The 27,772-nt window shown below is 31.3% G+C and overlaps 2 protein-coding genes across 2 annotated transcripts; both read right to left on the bottom strand.

Annotated features, from left to right (window-relative positions):
* Window positions 1–270: 270 nt before the first annotated feature.
* On the bottom strand, window positions 271–4,510 carry LOC137924496 (UDP-glucosyltransferase 2-like). The gene is made up of 4 exons (XM_068767881.1): window positions 3,613–4,510; window positions 2,247–2,469; window positions 1,605–1,824; window positions 271–559 (listed from the first exon to the last, which is right to left on the bottom strand). Exons 1-4 carry the CDS (start codon window positions 4,453–4,455, stop codon window positions 271–273), a joined length of 1,575 nt encoding a protein of 524 aa, XP_068623982.1. The 5' UTR covers window positions 4,456–4,510.
* Window positions 4,511–5,998: 1,488 nt separating this feature from the next.
* LOC137924495 (UDP-glucosyltransferase 2-like) lies at window positions 5,999–19,504 on the bottom strand. The gene is made up of 5 exons (XM_068767880.1): window positions 18,674–19,504; window positions 17,846–18,068; window positions 17,536–17,755; window positions 16,656–16,841; window positions 5,999–6,020 (listed from the first exon to the last, which is right to left on the bottom strand). The coding sequence occupies exons 1-5, from the start codon at window positions 19,502–19,504 to the stop codon at window positions 5,999–6,001; spliced, it is 1,482 nt and encodes a 493-aa protein (XP_068623981.1).
* Window positions 19,505–27,772: the final 8,268 nt, after the last annotated feature.

Genomic DNA, 27,772 nt, shown 5'->3' with positions numbered 1-27,772 from the left:
ATATATATATATATATATATATATATAATTAATAATATATATTTATATAATTAAATATATATTTCTTATGTAAAATCAAATGCGCTAGAGTAAAGTTATCAGAGTTTACATTAAGCTGCAAAAATGTTTAGAATAAGTTGCAAAATCAATTATAAGCAAACCCCAAACGTAAACAGTACAAACACCAAATAAAAATAAGGTAAAAAAGAGACACTACGAATTCATGGGGGAACGTTATCACATTATTTAATCAAAACAAAGTTATTAAAACTACATTGTTTTTAATTTACCTTTCCGTAAAAAGATTTTCCATATGTAAGACAATATAAATCTTTTTAAGATAATTATTAATGCAATTTTAATAAAGACGATTAAAACTAAGATACCGATCAATTCGATTTCGTAATATTGCGCCCAGGATATGTTCGCGGCGGGTGATCGCAAATGTTTTGCACCGCCATGTCGAAGCACGTATTCTATCCACCATATGGCGCGTTCAAGAGGCGTCTGTGGCTGGTCTAACATCAGTGACCTTAGACGTACGATGTTTTTTCGGTATCTATAAAAGAATAAAACACGTAATTTTAACTTTAGTGGTAAAAGAACTCCAAGCTTAAAAATTTCACTATCATGGCGCTGTCTTAAGGTTTCGAATTAACTTATGGTTAAGTATATGGCTTATTTAACATCAACTTAATCCTAACTCTTTTGATGATGTAACTAATGAATGCGATTTATGATTCTTATTCTCTCTCTTTTCACCGAATTGACGCCCACTGCAAGGCATAAGCCAACCCCAAAGATCGACCACACAACCCAGCGACCCCACGAACTTAACTATGCCGTCAGTTCACCTAGTGGAAGGCCTTCTTTCGCTGAGTCTACCGGCTTCTTCTGGTCACCACTCCAGAATGTTGCAGCCCCAACTTAAAGACTTATGATTAAATTCTCTTATTTAAAATTGATACAACACAAAGGCACAAACACTTCGAATAAACATAGGTTCATTGCATATGTAGTAATAGAATTTTTAACTTGAATGTAAAATTTTTGTTGTTAATGATGAAATACGCTGACGGCTATAGGTCAGCGTCTTTCTCCTATATATACAGTTTATAACTAATATAGCTGACAAAGACATACTAGAATTACCTATCCTGTAATTTTAAATAAATCAATGTAAATTGTAATCAAGAATTGGAGAGTTATACTTTCTTGAAACAAATAATAATATATTGAGCAACATCATAACACTAAAGAAATGGAAATTTCATTATGTCTTAGTTTGTGATCCTATTTTTGTGCAACCACTAAAAAGCACAAGCAAAGGTTTTATTCATCATCATTATTATATCAGCATTAGTAAGTCTACTGCGGGACATAGATTTCCTTCATACATTTCCAATAGGACTTGTTGGAAGCGGTCTACATCCACCGTTCTCCGATGTCCTTAAAAAGGTCATCCGTGGTATGACGTCATATGCTTGCTGATCCATGGACTCCACTTTAGAACTTTAAAGTCCGAGAAGACATCTGTTCTGCGCGCTGGGCTATGTTTCTATTTGCCACTGCGCAAACACGAAAACATTATACAAGTTATTTACCTGTCGTTCTCCGCCACATCCATAATTGCATTCTTTAACATATCCTCAGTTAGATCCTCCAAGTATAGCCTGACCCCTATTCCATGATAAACGTATTTCTCCACATTATACCACTGATCTCCCAAAATTGGTACACCAACTAGTGGGACCCCAGCAGTAATAGCTTCATCTGTTGATTGCAATCCTCCCTGCGTTATAAACAACTTGATGTTTGGGTGTCCTGTTAAAATATAAGATGATAAATATATAATTTGTTTGCTGAAAATGAATGTGTGGTACACCCTTTCTAAAAATAAATAGTAACATAAATTACAAAAAACATATAGATATTAAATTAAGAAAAAGCTTTTCAAAATTAGAATTACTACATATTAAAATTAAGTACGCTTTACTATATGTCCCTACAGACTTTGAATAGCTAGAAGTTATTGGCCTGTGATATTCGAATAAAACTTAATTAATGTAAAATATTTCAGAGTGAACAACATACAGGTTGATTGTAAATAGGTGTTAAAGCTAAGGCTTTTTGGTGAGGAAATGAGTTATTTATTCACCTCTTCAAAACTTGTATACCTATTTTCAATCATCCTCTATCAGACATGACATCATATTTGTTTTTAACTCTTTAATTATTAAACTTACTAAGAAGGTCAGCTTGTGGTAACCACTTCGATGTTTTAACATTTTTGAGCTTCTGCGACAGATCGTCTCTATCTGTCTTCCATATAATATTGTAAGGCAATTCAGCAAATACCTTTTCAAAGATTGCCATTTTATCTTGGTTTAATGAAGACGAGTTTACATTGGTTCCAAAACTAATATATATAACGCCGTTATTTGAAGCATCTAAATAATGTTGGAGATCCTGAAATATGCATCAAATTGTAAATTTTAAAGATTTTAGTTGATTAAAATGTGTGGGAACTTGGTTTGGTAATTTATTTACGTAGTTGATATTTTGATACATACATCAAAAATTATTAAATTTCATTTAAAAGAACAGATGTTTCACATCATAATTCCGACCTGACGGTAGCTTACTTCTAGTAACATTAAAATAATAGACAAATGGAAGTGCCTGTAAACCTACTTGGACTTAAGTACACAAACTCTAGCCTTTAATACAATTAGAATTGTATTCCTTATTTTATATACATAGAATTTATTATATTTCAAGACACGGCAAGTCATAGTCCTCCCCCAAAGATATCTATGGGGGGATATACCATTATCACTACACATAGCAGACGGGTTGGCGATGGATGTCTTTTGCGACACTGTCGTATTATAGTACGCAAAGGACACTGTTGCCCATCCCCTGGAATTTTTTTTAGGCAATGACAATTTGACATAGTTAAAGAACAAAGTGAGATATATATATATTAGACAGTATAAATGAACCCGCGATTTACGATCGCAAGTCTCAAACCTCTACTGCTGGACAACCACTACTAAACTCAAAGGAGTCATCTAAAATTTTCATCTTTATATTTTGACGGAGCGATTAGTTATGGATGTAAAAGCGTTAAAGGGTGAATCAAAAGCTCATTTGCTGTAAATTAATCTATGGTGCACCATATATTAAAGCTAATGTAATAAAGACTTATAAATATAGATAAAGAAAGTTATAAATAATTCCAGTAAGAAAAGTTTCAAAATCCGGATTACTACATTTAAAATTGCTAAAAGAAATTAGCCTGTCGCATGTAAATTGAAAAAATAAATTAATGTGACATATTCAGTGTGATCACTTTATAAAGAGTGATTGAAAATAAATGCAGTCTTTCAAGTTTTTACACCTATTTCCAATCACCGTAATTTTAGCTGCGGATTACCAAATTTTCTGACAAAAGGTTTCTTAAAAACGTTATTATTTAAATGAAAAAAAAACTAAAGGTTTATTTCATATGGTTATAATATGTTCGTGGTTGTTTTTAATAAGATATAAGTCCGTATCTTACACTAGGACTTCGATTAGCAAATTATAATAAATAAAATATTAAAATACCTGCGGCAAGCTCTTCGGTGGTTTTTGATGTAACCCTCCCAAGTGTATCACGTTAGGTGGTACCGGAAAATTTCCTTCCCAAATCGGATGGACATTTAAAAACAGCAGATCAATGTTGTTCCTTAAAACAGATAGAGGTGGAGTGTCCGCTCCAAATAGTCTTTTTATAAATTCGTTTATTTCACCCTCACTCGATATATACATCAGATTTATTCGAAATTGATGATACACTTCGATCATTTTTTCCCATACTGTCAGATTATATAGTCTTTGGCTGTACATGTTATGATACAACAAGGGATGCGTCGGTGCTCCGACCATTTCATAATTCCCAATGAACGCTCCAAAAGAACTTACTACAATGGTCGGCGCTTTGAATACATGGGATACGGCTAGCAATGGAGCGAATAGTGCTTCTATCATTAACAAATCGAAGCTCTTAGATTCATTTTTAAGAAGTAAATCTTTAAATTCTCGTATGTTAACTACAGATTCTGTTGTGGCCATAATGAAGTTTTTTACAATAATCGCCTGGCCTATTAAATCTGATTTATTACCCGTAATAGAAGAACTGTCTATATTTTTTGACTCTTGTATGATTCTATACAATTCATCACTAACATCGATTTCTGTAAGATTGGCGGGGGCATTACCTTTTGAAAACATGGGATTTGGAGTCACAACTGTCACTTGATGTCCATTTTTAAGTAATTCTAATGTGATTGGTCTAAAAACTATTTGGTGGCTGTAGGAGGCACATGGGTATAACGCTAAAATCCTTGCAGCTTCAATTTGAAAAATTGTTCCAATTATAATAAATACACTTAACACTACGTAAGTCATTTTATAAATTTATTTATCAATACGGAGGTCGTGTTACACAATGGTTTCTGTTGAACCGTTCAAAGTGGAATGACTTACCGGTTTTAAATATTTTATATTTATTCACAATCTAAATGGATGTATCATTATCGTTCAAGTGGATGCCGCCGTAATTATTGAATGATTAGTTCAAAATGCAATCTTAATGCGTACAAGTTTGGTTTATTTTTGATCGACTACAGAATCTATAGTAAACATTTTGAGTGAATCACATTCTGTGTACACGAGTCTCCCACGTAGTCTGGTATACTGACACAAATTCCATAGTTGCAGTTTAAGAGGTAATAACATTTTAAAACTACATTTAAAAACAGACCTACTATATAACGTATAATAATAATATGATAAATATATAAGTAATAATAAAAATAATAGTAAGGAAGATTTTCGTAAATAGTAAGTACGAACTTATAATAAAATCTCTTTGTCTGTAATATTTGTAGCCGGCTCTTTTTTAAAACATTAAAAAGACATACAATTGTGGCGAGTTTGATTTCGAGATAAATTTCAATTGTTATTCTTTCTGTCAAAATGAGTGAATTAAATAAACAATTCCAAAAATTTTTCAAATTTTATTTAAAAAAAAATAATACTTTACACAAAAGAAACTTTATTTTTGTTTTGTGTTAATGACACAGTGACAGACTAAACAATATTACATACTGTCAACATGTCTTTGCATTTTTAATCGATAACTCAAACATCAAATTGTTTTTGTTTGACAAAATATTATTAAACTGAGAAATGAGGTGATTAGTTAGATAATGTTCAAGTATTTGAAGGAAGCATGGCATATCCAAAAGAAAGCTCTTTTGTTTTTAATTTTTATATTTCTTTTTTTTTATATATTTAGACATGGCAACATAACAAGTGTCATGGCCGGTAATTTTAAAAAGTCATGGCGTTTTGGTCCGTTACAAGTAGATTATAATATTGCGCAATATTATTTATCCACGGTAATGTTATTACACGGTTTGCGAGCTGTGTTATTTTTATTTTTCGCTTGATGTCTCACCTTTGTTGACGTATTAATGCGTCGTACCTCTGTTTGTTAATAATTATTGAAAATGTGAAACGTTTAAGAATTTCGTTGTATTGGTTAAAAAAATTATGTAATTCGTGAAGACGTAATAGAAATTAATAAATGCATAAAATATGTATTTAAGGAATATTTGTAACGATGTTTATTTTACAAAAAAGATCTGCATTATTACGTACGGCTAGTCTAGCTATTTATACCTTAAAATCTAAAGATCCCTTGAGAGATGTTTTTAAAGATTGATATACTAACGGTTCCGTCGCAACACATTTTAATAGCATATCATTTATACGCTTTTATTAAAAATCTTTTATGAAACACACGAGATCGATAAACACATCACAAATACAAAAGATAAAAATAAACTCGTAACCTCTAAATTCATGTTCAAAAAGTTAATAAATCCTTCAAGGGTATATAGTATAGTGTAGGCACATAAATAAAGTTCCACTAGATATTTTAAGCCTAACGTTTGTTAGCTTTAAATCTGGAATTTAAATATTAAACAAATCTAATTAGCATTTAAGAGTTTTTGGTTGATCAAAATTTTTGGAAATTGGTTTGTTGACTCGTTTGCACATATTTTTTTCTTATTTAAATGAGCAATTGTTGAATTTCTGGCCGGATCTTCTGAGCGAATCAGATTTCTGACCTGGTGTTAGCTTAATGCTTGTACTATTTAAATAACCGATAATTCAAAAGCGCGTTTAAATGCCTATTTTAATAAGTATATTTCCAATTTTGAATTTTTTATGAGCCTGTTTTGCTGATTATATGTATTTGTTACGAAACAAACGAGTAAAGCATTCAAATGTTTGCAATAACATATACAAAGACTTAAAATTTTATGTTTCGTAATAATATAGTAAGTTTAATTTTTTTCTGTGTACTAATATAAATTAAAACTTTTGTTACGCAATACACAACCATGACACTGAACATTAAATAAAAGGTCAACGTCATATTCAAGGTCGCGGGAAGTCAACGAACGAGGATAAGGTAAAACTGGTCATTGTGGCGATCTGTAGGGAGCCTTCCAGTACGCTTCTATAAGCCAATATAACAATGATGATGTTGTACCTCTGAACGCATTAAATAAAAGTCAAGAAGAAGGAAAAGGAGGACTAACATAAAAATACATAGGCGTTAAAGAGAAGAAAAACCCATATTGCTTTCGCTACAACGGGGACATTTAATAATTAAGTATGAAAAATAGTCCTTATTTGCTACATTACAAAATATAACTATTCAAAAGAGCTCTGATAAGAATAAAAAGTTTTGCAAATAAGACAAAATTAATCCCTAAGACAATAATTCATGAAATTCAAATGATCCAAAAAGACAACACAATGATATTTTTGACATCTAGTCACCGCGAATCTTTCTATTCGTCTTTTGTAAAGTGGTGATTTTTCCATATTAAACTGTATAATAACGAAAGTTGATTTGAAACGAATTTTGATTTGACCAATCGTTATAATTGATTCTAATTTGCGACCGTCAACTTTAATTGTATTGTATATGGTTGATCACATTTACATTTTTTAATTATAATATATTATAGTTATTATTTTCCTAAACATGTTGTTGAGCGTCATTACCCTGTACGCTGAGTGGCATTACCCAAAGCCAAGCAATGTTGCTTAAAAATGTTTTTGTAATCTTTTCCTACTACCAATAGGACTAATATATGTGCTTTTGTTGTGAAATAGTCGACTATAAAATATTTATATATTTTGTTATTTTTATAAATTTTTATCTATTTATTGTATTTTTAAAAATATTTATTACATATTTATTTAATTATTTAATAAATATTTTTAAAAATACATCAATTTTCACTTACGTGAACGTCAAACTACCTACCAACCCTATATATATTTTAAAATTAATAAGAAAATATTACTTAGAAAAGCGCTTGAAACGGAACGTGTTGTCACTGCATGTCAGTGATGACAGATTCATCAAAACAAATACTAGGGAAGTATCGTAAGAATTACTCACGAAATCTGTTAAAAATAAGTATCTTATGACAATAATAGTCCTTTCGATAGTATTACTAATAATTTCCAATGAGAGTTTTTGGACTATTAGTAATGTAAGTTACTACTCAAAGCGCCTAGAGTGATTTAAAACCAGGTGCGTTGACCAACTGTGGTCGTCTAACGTTTCCAGGATATACGATACATTTATTAACGCAGGGTAAAACATAAGGAGCCTGAAACGCGTCAGGGAGTAGATAAAAATGACCACCATTAATGATAACCCAACACTGGCAGGAGAGATAACCATATAATGCAGGATACAAAAAATAACCACAAACAGGCCATAAGAAATAGTTGATTAATTAGAGTGTAGATCTAACTGAGATATAATATTTTGAAAATAAAGAATGAAAAAGGATACTACAAAAATAATACAGTAACACATTGAAATATATAACATAAAAAGTGCTATTACTTTAAAAGTATCCTTATTAACACCGTTCATGTTTCTTCTATTCATTTATTGTTAAAATTGTTTGAATTAAGCCACATCCTGTTATATAGGCAATTGATTATAGGTGTGGAAGTTTTAGAAAGGTCAATTTATTGCACATTTGTCAGAAAAAAAATTACACCTTTTATCAGCGGTATAAAGTGATAACTCTGAAATATGTTACATCAATGTGTTTCTTCTAATGGTATAAGACTTCTGGAAATACAGTCTGCATGGACAGGGAGAGTTAATAATAATTAGTTTTATTACATAGTTTACGAGTTTTGCCAATGCTTATATTACCATGTTATAATTACATTAATTGTTTTCATGACATTGATTTTTTTTAATATGGTATACCATATTAAATGGCACCTTATGAAAAGAAATCACTAATAGCTTTTACACCTAACATCACAAACAATCTTCTTGTAACAAACTTTCTGATGAAAATAATCTCATTATTGCAAGAATTACCGTTGCGGTCAATAAATCGCTGACTATATTTAATTAATTACTATTGGGCAGTCACATAGCACATAGCTAAAATAGTCGCAAAATAAAATTTTGAGGCAAAAGACAGTTTTGAGGTAATATATACAAACATTCTGTTGTATAATTTAATACTTTATGATGCTCATCTTTTTGGCCACCAGATCATCAACTTGGAATATGGGTATGCCCCATTGTTTTTCAATAATACACATATGTAAACAAATGAACTTCACAGGATAATGCTTGATATCATACAGCACTATTTTTATATGAGAATGCAGTAGCCTTTTATTTAAGTTCTGATGTATTATAGTAAGAAACTGAAACAGAGTACTTTTTAATTTGACTTTAGAACTGCACTTGTACATGTGTAGTAGCAATTGGAGGGATCAAAAACTGTTTTAATATGGTCACTGTTTTGGTGATACTGTTTCCAATTGGTAATACTTTGATGCACAACCATTTGAGTTGAGTTTATTTTATTTTGTAAAAATTCAGGCTTAGTTTCTGTTTTTTCTAGTTTACTAATGAACAAGACTATTTGCTGCTGCCAGTCCTAGCTTGAATTAAATTTTTTGCTTAGAACAAAAGGGTGATTTATAATTGGCATGAATATCTTGATAAGGCTAGTCTTTGGAATTTGAAGTAAACAATGTATTTTTTAAATCCTTCTCTAATTTTTTTATTTCCTATCTAATTAAAGAAAAAGTTCTTATTACATTACACAATGGATTAATCTTATTAATATAAAGTTAAGTCTATGACCTATTTAGATGATAAATGCCACAGACCTGAACAAAAAAAAAACAAAAATAAGGCCCCAGCGAGACTATATACTTAAAAAAAGTATTTTAATTTTTTTACTAAACATTGAAATAGCTTGTGGCTAACACCTCATTTCCAAGGTGCGCATATTTTATTAAATGAATTACAGTGTAGTAACTCTTAGCATCTTTAAATATAGTTTTAGTTTCTAAACATCTGGGGTCCTATAATAGTGTATTCAATGCCCATAGAGATTTACCAACTCGATCGAGTCTTAGTCTTAGGTCATTAAACTTGGACTTGCTTGTGATATTTATAAATACATATTAAACAGTAGTATACTATACTTCCAAAAGAAATTAGTAATGTTTTTATTGACATACAATATTTTTTCAATCATTGAGGGCAACAGTCGAATTATGATTACACCAATACTTCAATTTGCGTCGTGGTTACGTTCCAAAAAACACAACGCAAATTGAAACGCCGCAAAGTAAATTAAGATTTTCTATAGCAAACCATGTAAAGATCGAAGATAGGTTCCAAGGTCACCAAAATACTACTTTTAAAAAGAAAATTGAACAAAGTAAACATTTAAAAAACAAAAATAAACTAATTCTGCCAATAAATAAATTGGAATAATATTTACCTTTTTTGTAATCAGAAACAACACGAAAAAATTTATATTAATTTATTATTCTCTCTTAAAAAAAAAGCACAACACACTACATCACAACACACTACGTAATTGAAACTGTACTCTAAAATTAGCAAAACAAAGTGAAAATAAAATTATTAAAATTGCGTTGATTTTTAGTTAGAAAGGAAATCCCCGAGTTTTGATAGCATGGCGCAATTAAAAACAAAAGTGTTGCCTTTTTAGAAAAAAAAAGAAAATTTCAAAAGAAAATTAAAGACTCGAGCCCAAAATATCGCAACCTCGAAAATCTAACAACACACAGTGAAAAATAATACTAATTAATCAGCGACTGAGCTTTTGCCTTTTTGTGAATATTGTAAATGTCAGAGCTAAGTACTTACAGTAAAATTACACTATTGTGAGATCGTTGGTGTTGTTGATAACATAAACAACACATTAAATATACTTTATCTATTCATAATAATGTAAAAGATAATTGCAATATATAGCACATACTTATTTTTTTAAACAAAAAGTTTAAGTTCGTTAAGTTTGATGTCATTTCCACATATAGTAACTTTCTTATAACCACCCACTTTTTCGTCATTGTGAGTATGTCATTATAAACAACACTGGCCAATTGCTTTTCTATTAGCGCAGACAATAAATAATTGTTTTGAGAACATTTTGGAGTAAACAAATGTTTTTTAAATTAAATCATTTCGACATCAGAAATGGAAATATTAAAGAATTATTTTAAAAAAGAGATAATTGCAGATTGTCCGATTGATGCTTTTCATGTTGATCGTGTATTTTAGCAATTTTTTTGGGCAAAATTTAGATAAAAATATATGTTGACATAGGTTGAAAATACCAATTTCATTGTTGCAAAATTACTCACATTTTTGTTTTTGGTTTGCAATAGTTTTTTTTCTTATTTAAATTTAGTTTGTGGTTTTATCCATTTTTGGACATGTCAACCCCATTGCGAAGTTCATAAATATTCCCTGTTACATTATTCAAAAATTATTATGGAAGCAAGACGCCAATCGACAAAATAGTTAAGCCGCTTTCGACTTAGGTTTTGACAAAATATTGAAGATGGTGCGGTGTCAACATAGTACGGACTATATTTTAATTGCCACAGTAAGCCTATGTTAGTTCGATTCTTGTCATATTCCATTGTCATACGATGTATATTCTCATTCACACCTCTGAAACTCTGATAAGGATAGTCTGAATTATCTATCGAATAAGAAAATTTGTTTGATAGTATGTGCCCAGATTTCAACCTTGAAATATGTTTTACTTAATTTTTATCGTCCTTAACATCGGCAATCCAAGGTATACGAAGAAGTTCTGTTTTTAATGTCTTCTATCAAACAACACAAAATTTCTTGCTGGAATTATAATTTCACATTCGAATTTGAATTTCAACGTTTTATTTTAATTTCTCTTTTATTATTATTTTGGAAGATTTAAGAACGCTTTATATTGTTGGCCACTACTGCCACAATTTTTTTATATAATTTTTACATGTTAGAATTTAAATTCTACCGTGGATTTGAATTCGGTCGTCGTCAGTAATACTACCGTGATTTTTGTGTTTGTATTGATTTTTGAAGAGCAAACATGCACGTGTGGTAATTGGCAGTCACCCGCTAAAGGCGCTTACGTATATATTTAAACGTTACTGTTGTTTTGTAATTTTTTTGTGGACTATAATAATTACACATTTAGCAAATTTAATGAAATCTCAAGGATTTTTTGAAGAAACCATTACGGTCTAATTATTCGAGCTACGTTGGTCGAAGATTGCTTGTCTGAAGTCTCAGTGGGTCGGGCACGTCGCTCGCGCAACCAACAGCCGTTAGGGCTGGAAGGTTTTCGAGTGGCGACCACGACATAGTTAAGCTTAAAGTAAGAGAAGTTGCTGGAGACGGGCAGCGCAGGACCGGTCATCAGGGCTATCTTTGAGTGAGGCCTAAGCCGTGGAGTGGGCGTCAATCGGTTTTTTTCATAAGTCTTTATTTTATTCTTAGCAGCGTATCAATCTTTTCACTCTATATTTCTCGAGGCATGACAAATAAGATACGTTTATGAAGTTATAAGTAAACGAAACTTAAAAATTATTTTATCTTTAATCCACATGTATGCTTATAGCATTACTTTAAAAAAAATACGAAAAAAAAACAAAAATTGAAATAAGACACGTTTCAATTTTTTATTTAATATATGGCTTTTGCTGTGTTGTAAGCATTACTTCTTGCTTATGACAGTTCGTGATATAGGATCTTATCAACCCTCCTCCTGTGCAAATCTGTTCAGATAAAATCAGAGCTGTTATCGCTCTGGTTTTATACTAAATCTTCAATTGATAATATTTTTAAGTATTCTCATGGAGTTATTAGTAAGTTATGGAACTTAAATTAAAATTTTTGTTCACCATGTGCACCATGTATCTAATGAATGCAATATTTATACTTCTACTGTTTACATACTATGGTTGTACTTTTTGTGCCAATTATACTTTTTTGTTTATTATTATGAAACTATATGTATACTACCGTGTACAAATAAAGAATATTATAATATATCTATATTATATCAATAAAAATATATAATAAGTGGAATGATTTATCTAAATTAAAATAATAAATGAAAACAGAAAAATCGTTATTAAAAATTATTTGGAATTTCAATTTCAAATTTTCATAACATGTTTCAAAAATTTACATATTGTGTTTCGTTAATAATTTCCTGGTGTATTTTATTCCTAAAACCTATCATTTAAGTTTCTTTAGTAAACATTTTTTTAATATAAACATTATGCATGTTTCAGAGAGGGGACATAAAAAGACTACATTTAAGCCAGTATACCCTATACGGGAGAACTACTCAACCTTTTATAATTACAAATGCCAATATACATCTTAATTTGCATTAGGAGAAATTGGTTTTAGTACTAAAATAAGATTCACGTGTTTGATTTCTTTATTTAGCTCTTAAGGTATCTATTATCGTATGTTCAGGTCATACTATATACACGTAGAACACTAAAATTAACTCGTCACATAACATTAATTTCACATTAAGTTGAAAGAGCAATTTGTCTTTAGTCAATTAGCACAATATCATTGTCTAATTAATGTTATGTTGTATGGCGTTTGAATGATCATTATGTCACGCAACGATCAGTACAATACGCGGTACCGACAAGATTGGTTTGACAAGTGCTTTGTTAATACTAATACGTTTAAGCAACTAATATTGAGATTAATTAGTAGAAAACAAACTTTAATTGTGAACGAGAAGATGCTACGCAAATCTTACAAATTTCGTACCACTTTGTCACAAGTTTACTCATGAAGGTTATGGAACTTTATCCTTCACGAGTATTCTGCGATTAGTGGCTGTCTTCTTCGCTGCATTTCCATAGATAATACAGCTTGCCCATTATAATCCGATGAAAATCTTGTTTCTTATTTTATAAAAGCAAAACGGACATAATACTCTTAATATATCCTCCAAATGTTTAGTCGAACTTAACCTTGTTAGTTACATTTGAAAGAAACGGTAGACAGAAGCGAAAACCAGTAAGGAATATAATGAAGAGTTTTGTGATTTTTATTAAAAATACAATAACGCATTCACGCATACAAACACGAATTCTCTGCATATCACGTGCAAATATGTCATAATTGTTTTTGTAAAAATGTACTAAATAAAATTAGTCTGTTATTTTTTTATTCTTTACATTGCGTGGCAGAGAGCCCTCTGCCTGGTTGAAATAAAAACACACTAACGCATTCGCACATACAGACGCGAAATTTCTGCATGTCAATAAATGACGTAATTATTTTAGTAAAATCATATTTAAATGAGTTTGACTCGACTGAATGAATTCGACTTTGTTATTTTTATTATTCTTATAGAATTCTATGGATTCAACTTGAGGGTCCATCGCTGTATAGGGAAACAAGAAAAGGCTTGTGGTACGTAGATAGTTGAAGGAGGCCACTTAGTAATGGACCATGTTCCTTATGAAGCTTGTTACAGAATTTTTCCTGATATTCTTTTAACAGGTCTAAATTCTTCAGCAGTTTTTAGAGATATTTCTGTCATGTCACACGCCACATATATACTAATTTATTCCTAGTTGTTTCGTTGACTTAGTCATAGAATATAATTTCAGAAGAACCAAAAATAATATGAATAGAATTTAGAAATTAAACTGTTACATCTTAGATCTTTGCGAAAAAGACCTACGAGTCTAGTGCAAAAATCAAAGTTAACTAAAACCTGTAACACGATAAACAAATAAATAAATAAATAATAACAGTAATTATTTACATCTTAGGCTCGAGTCATCCAGTAGACATCAGGCATTGGGTGGATGTCACTTATGCATTGGACTTGTAACATATGACATAACATAAGTTTTGTTCTCGATCGTTTATCGTTATGTTAGGTATCAAGCCTGTAAACTTAAACTACAGGTCGACATGATTGAGAAAACTGTGATTTAGTTCTAGAAAGTGATTTATATATAAAAATGAATCCCTCGTCATATCGTCATAACTTCAGAACAAAATTAGCGACTCCATTCAACTTTTTTTATTAAATTCCTAATACTTTGTAAAAGTCTTTGTAAAAAAATTTGCTTAGAATTATAAATAATTCAGGAAATGTACAGCGAATATGTCAGTTTAATATGAAGTTCGCGCGTTTGCCAATTGGCTTTGAACATCGTGCGTTCAGCTGATCACGCGTTACAAATTTATATTGTTACGTATTTTACTTATTTTACAAGCTGCATGGCCAGTATTTATCAATCACAAAATTAATCAATTTATTTCAAACTAACTTTCCCCCGTTCTCTACGCGTTGCTGGCATTGATTTTTGAGGATGTCATTATATTATTACATAACAAGAATTTTTGTAAAATAAAAGGAGTCTAAGTTACTTATCACGTCACCTGCCTGCCAATATTAGTCTAGTCATTAGCCGGAACAAACAAACGGACAGACGGACTAAAATTTTACAGACACTCCAATTTTGTTTATGTCTATTTATAATCAACTAACAATGCGATCGATCAGAAATATGTTAATGAATTTATTCTATTAAAATGGGAGAGATCGATAACTTTAAACAGTTCTAAGTTTTTCAGGACGGCTGAAATAAAAAGAGTTGCTTCTTTAAGCGTTTATAAAAAAAAATTCAATTGCCTCACGTCTTAAGTGGGTTATCGAATTAGGTTGCTGATTATATCTAGCTATTTGTTCATACATATATCTAATGACGATGTTTGCTTTGGATAAAACTATGATTTTATTATTCGTTTTTTTATTGTAGTCAGATAAAACATATAAAAGATATCATAAAGTCATATGTAGTAGTGCGTCTATTAATGAAAATAAAATATGTTCAAAATTAATACACTTATATATAATACTTTTTTTTCAGCAAGTTTTTCAACCGCCAAAGTTGACAACATACTTTTGACTTACTAACAAAATTTCCAGAATAGTGATATATTTAGAAATAGTCATAAGACCTACAATCTTTTTGGAATGTGTCGTTTCCAAACATTTTCCTTCTTTTTCTTGTACTTTTCAGCCGGTGGACGCCCACTACAAGGCATAGAATTCCCCAAATATCGTCACAATGACTGGCCATATGCTGCCCGCATCTAGCCGCTTACCGAAATTTTAATTATATCTGTCTGAAATGCATTTCTTACTCACAAATTTCCCTTACATATAACTTTGAAACCAACAACAGGACCGCCTGAAAGTGGACTGCAAATCAAGTTGTAACAATGATTTTTTAGAGAAAGGTATTAATGAATAAACAAATCACAAAAAAAGTTTATTTTAGATTTAGGTTTTTATTCAGATTTTGTACTGTACATAACATTTTACCGATTATTTATAATATAAAGTTTAATTCAAAAATACAGTTCAATCTACAACTAGTAAAACATTCATGTATAACAGTGCATTATTAAAACATCTGTTAAAATATGTCTTAACAGATCTTTTAATCAAAATATCTAATATATAAAATTCACGTGTCACGGTGTGCGTGATTGAACTCCTCCGAAACGGCTCGACCGATTTTCGTGAATCTTAGCGTGCATATCGGCCAGGGTGGAGAAATGGACAACATCTATTTTTCATTCCCCTAAAAGTTAAGGGTGGTCCACCCCTAATTTTATTTATTTTTTAGACAAAATTTTTATGATACAGAGCACACAAAAATACATGCAACTCTAAATTTTCATCTCTCTGCGATCAACCCTTATTTTTAATTGTTAATTAAAAACTTTGGTTTTTTAGCAAAACTACGTTTGCGCGATTAGCTAGTCTTACTGTAAAATTCAAAAACACTATTTTGTAAATTACGTCTATAAAATATTTTATTGTTTAATTGTAACTCATGACAGCGCGATCAACTATGTTCTTCACGAAGACGTACTCAATGAATAGTTATATGCCACTGTATTAAAATGCTGTATTTTTCTGAGTTATTAGTATAAATTGAGTCATGCATTTTTTCATATTTCAGAAGTCTTTATAAAGAGAATAGAAATTTTAAATCACGAATAATTGATAAAACATATAGTAACTTACATTGTTTTTAATTTCTGCAATCTTATAATACTGCCGTATGTTAATATACGCTGAACAACAAATCTAATAATTAAAAATGTCAGCGAGGCTATTGTGATAAAACACAAAAGTATAACACTAACTACTTCGACTTCCAAGTATTCGGTCCAGGATATGTTGGCAGCAGGCGCGCGCAGATGCTTGGCGCCTCCATGCCGCAGCACATACTCTATCCACCAGATGGCGCGCTCGAGCGGCTTCTGCGGCTGGTCTTGCATCAGGGATCGAAGCCGTGCGATATTCTCCCGGTAACTGCCGAGGATTTATTAGTATTATTTTTCTTAATTCTCTTCTTCAGCCAGATAGACGCCCCATGACCCTTCTTTTAACATGATCCAGTCATAAAGCATCCATATCAAACAGCATGTCAACTGCTATAAATAGAGGCAAACTTAAGCATGGGAACATGGCGTCCGACATTAGTGCAACAATTAGGTTGTTTTTCGTTGTATTAAATGTTGGTGATGATATAATTGCTCAGTGCAATCCAGAAGTATTCTGTCAATCCGTTGAGTAACTTATACCAGAATAAAGACTGATAGACGAATTGGGTAATGGACCTCATTGAATGACTCTTTCAAAGCTCGTAGAAGAAAAGATCAGGAGTGACTTTAAGAAAGGTGAATACAGCGGCAAAAGTGCAAAGGATTTATATCAGGAGTGCGTGGAATCCAATTTGAGTAATTATTCCAGTTTGCCAGGGTAAGTTAATGTACATGTTCATTTAAATTATCTCGGCACAGTTTTATTGGATGATTTGGGTGTGCGTATTCCGTTCTAATAAAACTTTCTCCCTTAGTTAAAGTCAGAATTTTTACAACACAAAGATCTAAAAATTTTTATACAAACACAGTTATTTTCAAAAATATAGAGAATAAGTGATGCAAGAACTCCCTTTGTTTACTTAAACATGTTTGCATGATAATTTGAAATATTAATAACTGACCTTGTATTTTCCGTTATTTCAAGAATAGCATTCCTCAATTTATCTTCGGTGAGACTCTCTAACCTAAGCATGACTCCTATTCCGTGATGCACATATTTTTCAACATTATACCACTGATCTCCTAGCATCGGTATACCAATGAGAGGAACCCCAGCTGTGATAGCCTCGTCTGTAGACTGTAGGCCTCCTTGTGTTATGAAGACTTTTACGTTCGGATGTCCTGGAAGTAAATGTCGTAATTAATTCTTTGTTATTACTTCTACTTAGGTTATATTGTTATATTCTATAGATTATTAAAATTATCGATTACTTAATATATCAGCCTGGGGTAGCCATTTGTAAGTCTTTACATTTTCCGAGATTCCAGTAATGGTATCGTTACTCCACTTCCATATTACATTGAATGGCAATTCGGAAAACACTTTTTTAAAAATGGATAATTTTTCGTTAGGTATCAGAGCGGGATCGACGTTAGTTCCAAAACTGAAGTAAATCATTCCTTTGTCAGATGCATCCAAATATTTCTGAAGATCCTGAAATATTTATTAAAAAAATTGATAATATCCTTTAGAGTGTTATTAAATTGCGTCGGCTATACTAGTAATATTGATATAAAAAGTTTCCTAAATTAATCTTAGTCATCATTATTTGTAATGAAAAATGTGCGAAATCGAAGTTTTGGTCTCGTTATCTTTACAAAAAGAATTATCAGAAATGGAATTACTGTGGACTAAATCTTCTAAAAATATTGTTATTCTAAAAAGTATAAGAGTTTACAGCAATAATTTTGGGTTTAGTAAATCTAGTGTTTGAATAATAATCTAAAATTACGTAATAACATTTCCAAGTAAAATGAAAAATTATTGTAATAATTAACATTTGTATGAACTAAAAGATTACATGATGAGAATTCATTTTAGAAATGATCTACTATCCCTAAAGTGGCAATCATCAGACAAGAAAAAAGTCCGTCCGTTCCTGTATTACCTTCAAGAGATTAAAGGTAAAGAATGGTATCTCGACTGGTCGCAGTAAGGCAAAGCCAACTAGGATAATTTTCTTCGAGTTCTATGTCCCTGATGACGGACTACGGGAATTGATTTATTATCATCATCTGAAATGATTCGAATTAACTTACTTCTGGTAATTTCTCTGCCGGTTTTTGGTGGAGACCTCCCATATGTATTACACTGGGCGGTACCGGATAATTGCCTTCCCAGATGGGATTCGTATTAATAAACAACATTTCCACATTTTTCTTTAACTCGCTCAGTGGCGGTATAGTTTCACCGAATACTCTTTTTAACATTTGGTTATAATTATTCTCCGCAGCGTTGAATAACATTCTAATAGAAACTTGAACATAAATTTCATATAATTTTTCAAACAACGTTAAATTGTAAAGTCTTTGACGAAAAATATTATGGTAAAGAATCGGATGTGATGGTGTCCCCACTATTTCGTAATTGTCCGGGGTTGCCCCAAACGAGCTTATTAAAATCGCGGGTGCTTTGAACCTGTGGGTTAGTCCTATTGCTGGAGGTATAAAAGCTTCTAATAGTAACAAATCAAAGTTTTGCGTTTTATTGTGAATAAGCTCTTGAAAATCCTCTGTGCTCATTTGACTTTCAAATACTTCTGATATCAGTTCAACTGTTAATTTTAATTGATAAAATAAATCATTTAGCTTTCCATGAGTTGCTAATTTAACGAACTTCTCTATTTTATTATAAGAAAAGTCGTGGACGTCAATTTCTTTAAGATTCTCAGGAGCATTGGTTTTCGTAAACATTGGATCTGTTGTCAACACTGTTACTTCGTGGCCATTTTTTATTAATTCAAGTGTTATTGGTCGGAACACAATTTGGTGGCTAATTGACGGAGCCGGGTAAACAGCTAAAATTCTTGCTGCGTTTAGATTTTTAATTGTGGCACATATGAACACTGCACTTAGTTTAATAATAAGCATTATAAAACTCTATTTAATTACTTTAGATAAAACGCACTAGTAGAACCAAATGTTACGCACACGAAGAGTTTATAGAGCTAGAAAAATGAAATCTAATTCTTTATATTTGATTGGGCGATTATTAATATCTTGTAGTAAATTTATCAGACACAACTAAGCCTTTGTTATCACGTTCTATATTACTAAAAAAATTATCACTTCGTGTCATAATAATTAATAATAGATTTAAAATGTAATTAAAACAATTTATACACTATCGACTTGGATGAAGTTCACGACTGGTTTAATAATAACACACATCACTTGTTTATACCTTGAATAAAATCTAAAGCAGAATTATTTTTTTTCTAACACCAATATAGCATATATGGAGTCATCTTTCAAGTATTTGCTTATCTGAGGGACTTGTGATCAACTTTATATAGAAAAATAAAGTTCGTACCACATACAAAAAATATACTTTCAAATCGACCAAATTGGAAAGTTCTATTAAAATAAAAAAGGAAAAAATATTAAAAACTTGTACCCAAAATTTTATTATACAATAATATTATTAAAAATAAATAGGAATATTGTACGATGGCATGACGTACAAAGTAATGGAATCAAACGAAACCCAAAAAAGAGGTTTGTGGCACTTATCATAATTAGATTAGAAATACAAACAGGGCTTTTATATTTCAAAATTGCAAACGCCGAGCGACTTTATATGTAATGCCCCTGTGTAGGATTCTAAGGGAAGAAGTTTGTGGTGACATAATTGCTGTTCCAAAATACATCAGTCCCACACAGACATTCTGACATTTCTCGTTCATACCTCATTCACACACACATTGAAACTTTACTTCACCTTTTCTCTGTTAGGACGACATTAGCTTACATTCTGTATTTTATACATAATAATAATACTCTATGTTTGGCACTAACCGATGTAACATAACTCTTGAAGATGCCCCGTGGAGGGGTTACACACGTGTTGAGTGATTTAACGGTGGTAGTTGTGTAATTCGCATTGTTCGCCGCATGCGCATTTATCAGCGGACTGGCGGGCGGTGTACTTTGTTGCACGACTACCGCTGCATATGTCCTTTTCTTACTTATATATTATTAACAAGATAATCCTTCTGTCTGACAACTAGTCAATAGTAGTATCGTGACTTATTTCATTAAACATTGGAGTCTGAATAAATGGGAGTATTTATCCATATCACTTCCCACGAATTGTTTCATCTGTTATTTCGAAAAAATTATTGTAAATTAGCAGCAAGGTCCGCGTACCATATTCACTTGTCTTCGCTTTTTCCGTAGAAGATCTATGCTTGACTCTGACTATCCAATACCACGAATGTGCAAATTAGCGAACAAATGTAGTAGTAGTACTGCCTTATTAGCTGGTTATGTAAACGGCTTCCGGTGCAATTTTTTATATTGTCTACCTGGTTGAATTCCTTTCTAATTATTTATCTATCTATAGAAATTAATAAAACTAAAGTATCTGTTTGCAATATTAAAATAACCGCTTTTACTACATGCGTATAAACGTGCATAGCAAAATTATAATTTTTAATATTTGTTTGTCTGTCTGTTTCGGCTAATATCGGAAATGGTTGCATTGATTTTGACGGGACTTATACTGGCAGGTAGCTGAAGTAATAATGAGCAAATAAGATTATTTTATTTAAAAAAAAAAATAATATAATGATATTCCACGCGGACAAAGTCGCGGACATAGCTAGTTTATAATTAGATCCACGCGTTCGTGCTGTCCAGTTCTTATCTTAATTTTATTTAGTGTTTCTACTATCACATTTTGTATTTGCATATAACTGGTTTTACAACTATGTAATATATAATGTAAATTAATATATAAGCTGTTTATTATAGTAAAATGTGACAACTGTTAGCAGATCTAATTTAATAACAATTCAAATGTAATGAAATCTAATACTTCTATGTATTGCATATATAATTAAACAAATTAGATTTGGAATTAATAATAAATCTCCAGTTGAATATATCGTCACGGTTTCTTTTAATGTGTTGTACAAGCGCTTCACACAAATATTAAACTACACAAATATTGACATAGTCATGGCGTCCGAAGGTAATGACTTTAATAGGTTATATATGAAACTTGTGAAAGGTGTCACAAAGGAAAGTCCTGACTTAGTTAGTGGTGGACTCTTCTCAGTTAAACTATTGTAACTTTCGTATCCATATATGTATCTTAAGATACAAGATGACTTTACAGAGGGGCTTAATTTTATTATAGTATCCATCAAATTAAGTTCTAGCATTTTTCTTATGACATAGATAAATCTTCTTCAACCAAAGTAAATTAATTTATTCAATTTATTCATTTTATGTTACACGAATGTAACTAATTAATTGTTAAGTTTTTTAAAATAATTATTTTACTAAATACTATTGTTGGCTTGTGGCTTTGTTCGCATTTTTTAAATCTTATTTGTAAACCATTTATTTTAAATTATATTACAGTAATAAAAAATAATCTCCAGTTAACAGCTCCTGTAAATTAGAATTAGATGAATTATATATATTAAATTCTATTTCAAAATTTTAAAAATGAACAATAAAAAAATAATACTTGAAATCAGTATTTGATGTTTTATCATTTGTTTATCCTTGTGACCGATAGTTGGATCAGTCATTTTCGTAATACGGTTGTGTGATTACTCAATGATTAGCACGTGGTTAAACTGGAACACAACGGTTATGTATTGGATGATGATCGATGATGAACTGAAAACTAATTTCTGAGACTTTTTTCATTGTTTTCAACACTGGCACGAGCAAACTATTTTAATATTATTACTTAAAAAGGTTAAAAATACAGGGTGATTATTAGTTATATCTTTAAAGGAGTGAATGTAAACCTCATTTCTTAACGAAAAGCTTTAAAGTTTTACACCTATTTCTAAGCATCCTGTATAAAATAATAACTCTAAAACTGTTTTGAATTGCTAAAATCTAATAACTTCTGGCAGAACAAAGCCTGCGGGGTCAGACAGAAAACAACAATTAATTTTAATATGTAGCAATCAGAATTTTGAAACGATTTTACACACTATTATCATTACCTGATTTATTATCTATGAAAACATTGATTTTTCGATGGAGTTTAGTGTACATTAATACTAAAGTTATATTGATAGCAAACTATGTATACTATACATAATATTAACATTCAAATAGTTGTTAGCAATAATATTACAGAAGCTGGAATTTCTCAAAAGATGTTTTGCATTTGTGAAAGGAATTTTCGTTTGCATCCTTGGGGACGACAAACCGCATATCAGGCTCGGGTTTAGCCCCTTAACACGACGTCTCTCAGCTATTATTGATACATATAAACTTTCAAGTTACGGCTACCCCGAGGGTACGAATTTCCTAAACTCAATTCTCGATATTTCATCACGTAGATATATAGCTATTGTGTTTTATGAATTAAATAAAAATTATTGTATACATGACACTAAGGTTAAATAACTTAAATTTAACTTATTAAAAAAAATGTGGCAGCGGGCGCTAAGGTTCTGGAGTAAAGACAATAGGTCTTCATCGGTTAAAAACAACGGCTTTCAAAGTCGACAAAAGACGCAACACGCAAGCCACTTCCTATTAAAAAGTTAGGAGAAAGCCTATGTCTAGCAGGGTACATTATAAAGCTGAAACAATGATAATAATTTTTATTACATGTTTGTCGTTAACCATTCAAAAATGTACGTGGCAGAAATATTCATAGAGAAATTAGTCTTTTCAAATTATAAGTTTCAATAGATTACATAAGCCCATATTCTATAGAAGTAAAAATTTTCACTCAACAATACCTCCCCCAGGTCCGTTGCGGGCTTCGTGCGATGAACTAACTCCTGTAATGGCGGAAAAGTAGTAAAACTTCGAGGATAATGAGCTGCGTTGATAGTTTTGCGAAACAAATTAAATTTAGAGGCTAAATAAAGGTCTGCGTTATATTTTAGGAAGCTGGGGAGTACTTATTCGTACGTAGAGTAATTGGTGTCTCTTGTTATAAGAAAGTGGGTCGTTTTGCAGGAGAATTCGGCGCTGGAGGATCAACAAAACAATAATTAAAAAACATCAAATTCGAAAATTAAAAAGTTTACCTTCTATAATATTGATCCTTGTTAGTGGTCATCTCTTCTGCTATGTTTCTAATTGCCACTGTAAATTATGCTTATCTCGAATTACCTATAAAAACAATGGCAAGCCACCTTCCTCGGTATTTTTACATCCTAATGTAAGCTTAAAAAGGTTATTCAATATTTCAAATAAAATTATATTTCTATATATGTCGATGGTTTATTTACTATTTATAATAGGACGTTAATATTGTCAACACTGAATATTTGCAGTTGATATTTAAGTGACAGTAAATTGTATTTAAAATAGTTATATATATTTCCTGTATCGGAAAACCTTAAACCAGTGTTTTCCAATGTACCCCACATTCAAGCTCTAAAGGGTGCAAATTAATTATTAACAGGGGGCAATACAAAAAAGAACTCGACACTAGCTTAATACTACCTGCGAAAGAATTTTCGAAAGGCTTAGGTGAGGCATAGCACAAAAAAGGTTGGGCGACATTGTCTTTAATGAAGACATTTGAAAATTATATCGTGATCTTAAAGAAATTAAATTAAAAATATCATTTGATATTTACTAATTGAAGTATATAATTGAGTTACAGTACAGTAGTAATATGTATTGTACAGTTGTATGCTTTTATTATTGTGTGGTCTCTCTTTAGTGCACTAATTATCGGCTAGATGGTGCTGTACCGTTTGGACACATTTTTCACAGCGCGGTGTTATTATTACTGACATTGTTGATATGGAGTGAGGTGTTGATTAAAGAGATTCAGCAAAAATGTCTTCGGATAAAAGGATCACACCTTTATCTGAAAACCAAGTAGATAACAATTAGTCAATACAATACGTCATGTTAGCGGATTTCGGATCCGCGAGTCCTGTGTCCGAAGAAGCTGTAAAAACTAGAACGGCTAAGAGCGTCTAGCACCAATTGAATATAGCTAGTCAAAAATAAATCTTCTGTCGAACTTTGGTGTCGATTTTGGTGTTTCTTTGTATACATACAGTTTCTTACGAAATCCGCAGGACGTACAAATTCATAATTTGAACATATACTTAGGTAATGCTCCGATAAAGCCGGTAAAAAGGATGCTTTTTTCAGGTACATAGTAATTATTCCAAAATCAAACTTTGGATAGAAGTAATTAATCCTAGCTTCCTAATCCACATCCACAAGGTCTGCGTGCGCGTTGGAAATCACCCCTTTTTTCAAATGGCTATTATAATGAGGCACAACAAAGATAAGTTTCATCAGAAAATTTGATTTTTTAACATCGTTAATTATTTTTCGTAGGGATTCACGCACATCACGTGGCTGCGAAATTACTTTAAGGTTTTTTTCAGATTTGTTTTATGTAGTAGACTTATCTACATATAAAATGACTCGCTGGAGCCTTAAGGTTCTGGAATTTAATAAGTTGGACCGACACCTTGGTAAGATCATAAGAAGAGATGCAGGTTGCTTCCAACCGGCCGTTTTAAAAATCTATTGAAAAGGTTTGAATTGATGAAGTCTATATTAAAAGCCATGCAAACATAGATAAACGACAAAGGACTAATTATAGGTTGTTACCCTATAAGTTTATCCTTTACGAACTCAAGGACAAAAAAACTATTGTCTTAGAACGAGATACGTTACGAAATGAATGTACGGATTTGACAATAAAAAAAATCGCAGTCATTGTGATTGAAATCCAATTAGAAGCATTCGGAATTGTTTGTCTCTGCCTTATTCGCTGGAGTATCCGTCCGTGCGTGCAACTCAATTATCGATGTGTTCCACTTTTGCTTTTGTCGTGTATTTACGTGTAGTGAGACTGTTTCATGTTTATGTATATAATTAACTTTTTACTGCATCAAAAAAAAATGATACAAAACCTTTATAGTACGTAAAAAAACCATCACGTTTTAAACTATGATTTTTTTTTAAAAAATCAACGTCGAGATGTTTTTAGTCATTACAAGTAGAAGACCTGTCTTGTAAATGGTTTCCTTATTACGAAAGGTCGATGCTTTATTATTGCTGCTCTTCTGCTTTCTTTAGGGCTGTAGTAATAAATATAAAATTTATTGACTTGATTAGATTAAGGAGTTTATTTCTTTCTATAATTAGTAGTTTGTGTATGTTAACTGGTTGTTTGCAGGTGGTATTTTGAAGAACCTAGTCCCGAACTCAAATGTTAATTGTGTAATATTCCTTTCATATATAATATTCCCTAGAAGAAACATTTCTATGACGTTCATTTCAATGAATATTCTTTGCGACGATTTAGTACACGGATTTAATTAGACAGATAAAAAGTGTTTTGTAGGTAGCATACATTTTATTAGAATACTTGCTATCACAATTCCATATACATGTAAAGCGGTCGATATGATAAAGTGACGCTCCACAAAATCCGATCCAGTCGATATTTATAGTTGTCTGCCAAATCAAATGCCGGTTACTATAGGTATTTAGCCAAAGTTTTCTTACGTTTGTCGTTATAAAGATTAATGAAGGCTTTATTAAATATTACTTTGGAAAGGATAAGTAGATATAAATCAGATAAAACTGCAGGTTACTATATTAACTTTGTTTAGAGACCATATAATTTATATTAATTTTAGTTTTACATTATTTTTCAAAAAAAAAAAATTAAAATTGACACAGAACTTACGAATGTATGTTCTTTATAAGTGCCGTTAAAATTCATGTTATTCTTTCGTGCACCGAGAATTTGAGTCTGTTTTTAAATTTTACATTTTTGTACAAAGTAAAGTAAAGCTCTAGGATCTAAATTCAATTGCCTTTGAGAGTCTAGGTCGTTACAAGAATTCGATATAGCGCGAGAGTTGTAACAACTTCGATTATTTTTTAGTATTTCTTGCGCATAACTCTTTTTTTACATTTATTTTTATATTGCCTATATTCTTCCATTGCCTCTTAACATTTCTTTAGATGTAAATGTAGGCTTAGTTTTTTTAATAGTTACAATGGTTGTTTTGGTATAGGGTGGGACAGAAAGGCGTGTGAATCATAAATTGTAATGTTACGTAACTTTTTCTTCCTATAACTGGATAATCTTGAAGTCTCTGATTGCAGAATCTAGCCTCAACGAGATGGCGTGACATCCCATACATTCATAGTCTATGAATAGCAAACGAAATAGATAGAGTATATTCTGTGGCGTCCCCGGAGCCAAGGTCTGACACTCGATTTTGTTTTCCGGGGGAACCACCACGCTGCCTGTACGTCAAAAACCGACGACGATTTCCTGGATCAAAAATAATATCCTCTGACATTATTCTATAGACGCCTAGCCGCGACTAGCGAGAGTTTAAAAATTACCTTGATTCTTTTTATATATGTATATATTTTTGCTTTGTGTCCTTTTACTATGATTCTTTTAAGTCGGATTTATTTGTATAATTCATGTTTATTTAAAAAAATCGTCTTAAACAATGCGATCTTCAAGAACTTTTCACCGTTCTTGATTTCTGGCTTGAAAGGAATTTAACTAATTTAACAATCTTTAAAAACTTCACTTTTTTGAAAATTAATATTTAAATATAAAAGTGTTTTACATTGGTAACAATATTTGTTGCTTTATTGCTTAGGTTTTACTTAACTGAATTTGGGAGGCAAGAAAAGATTTGCCTTGCTTCTCAGATATGGAATGTTTTTTTTATTGAATAATTATTATGAATTCGAGCCTGTTACAGGTATATTCTATTTAGTAACAAGCTGACCCGGCGATCTTTGTTCTATCTAACGGTAAATGAAATCAAATCATATTTAAAATCAACACAAAGTTTTTATGGAGATATAATAGTAAATATAAATTTCAATAATTAAGTATATAAATGATGTTTGTTATATAGAGCTATGATCACACTTGTCACCAAACGCATTCTCTTGTAATGTTTTGGTTGGTGGTTTCAAAGAAAGATTACTACCGAGCGGTGGCAATCTGGAAGAATTAAATTTAATAGTTGGTAGCTTCATGTGCCTAAGCTATTCAAATAAGTCGAAATATAAAAGAATAAGCTTTTATTTATGATATCGATTTTCGTCGATGAGGAAAAATTCTAAATCCAAGAACTCGCTGACTTAAACTTCTAATACCCCAAGTACACTTGAATAAATTTTCTCATC

This window comes from Battus philenor, unplaced genomic scaffold (assembly GCF_028537555.1).
Source record: "Battus philenor isolate CCGP_79_NKW_IND1 unplaced genomic scaffold, ilBatPhil1.0.hap1 SCAF_24, whole genome shotgun sequence".
Lineage (NCBI taxonomy): Eukaryota > Metazoa > Arthropoda > Insecta > Lepidoptera > Papilionidae > Battus > Battus philenor.
This window is presented reverse-complemented; position numbering and strand designations above follow the sequence as displayed.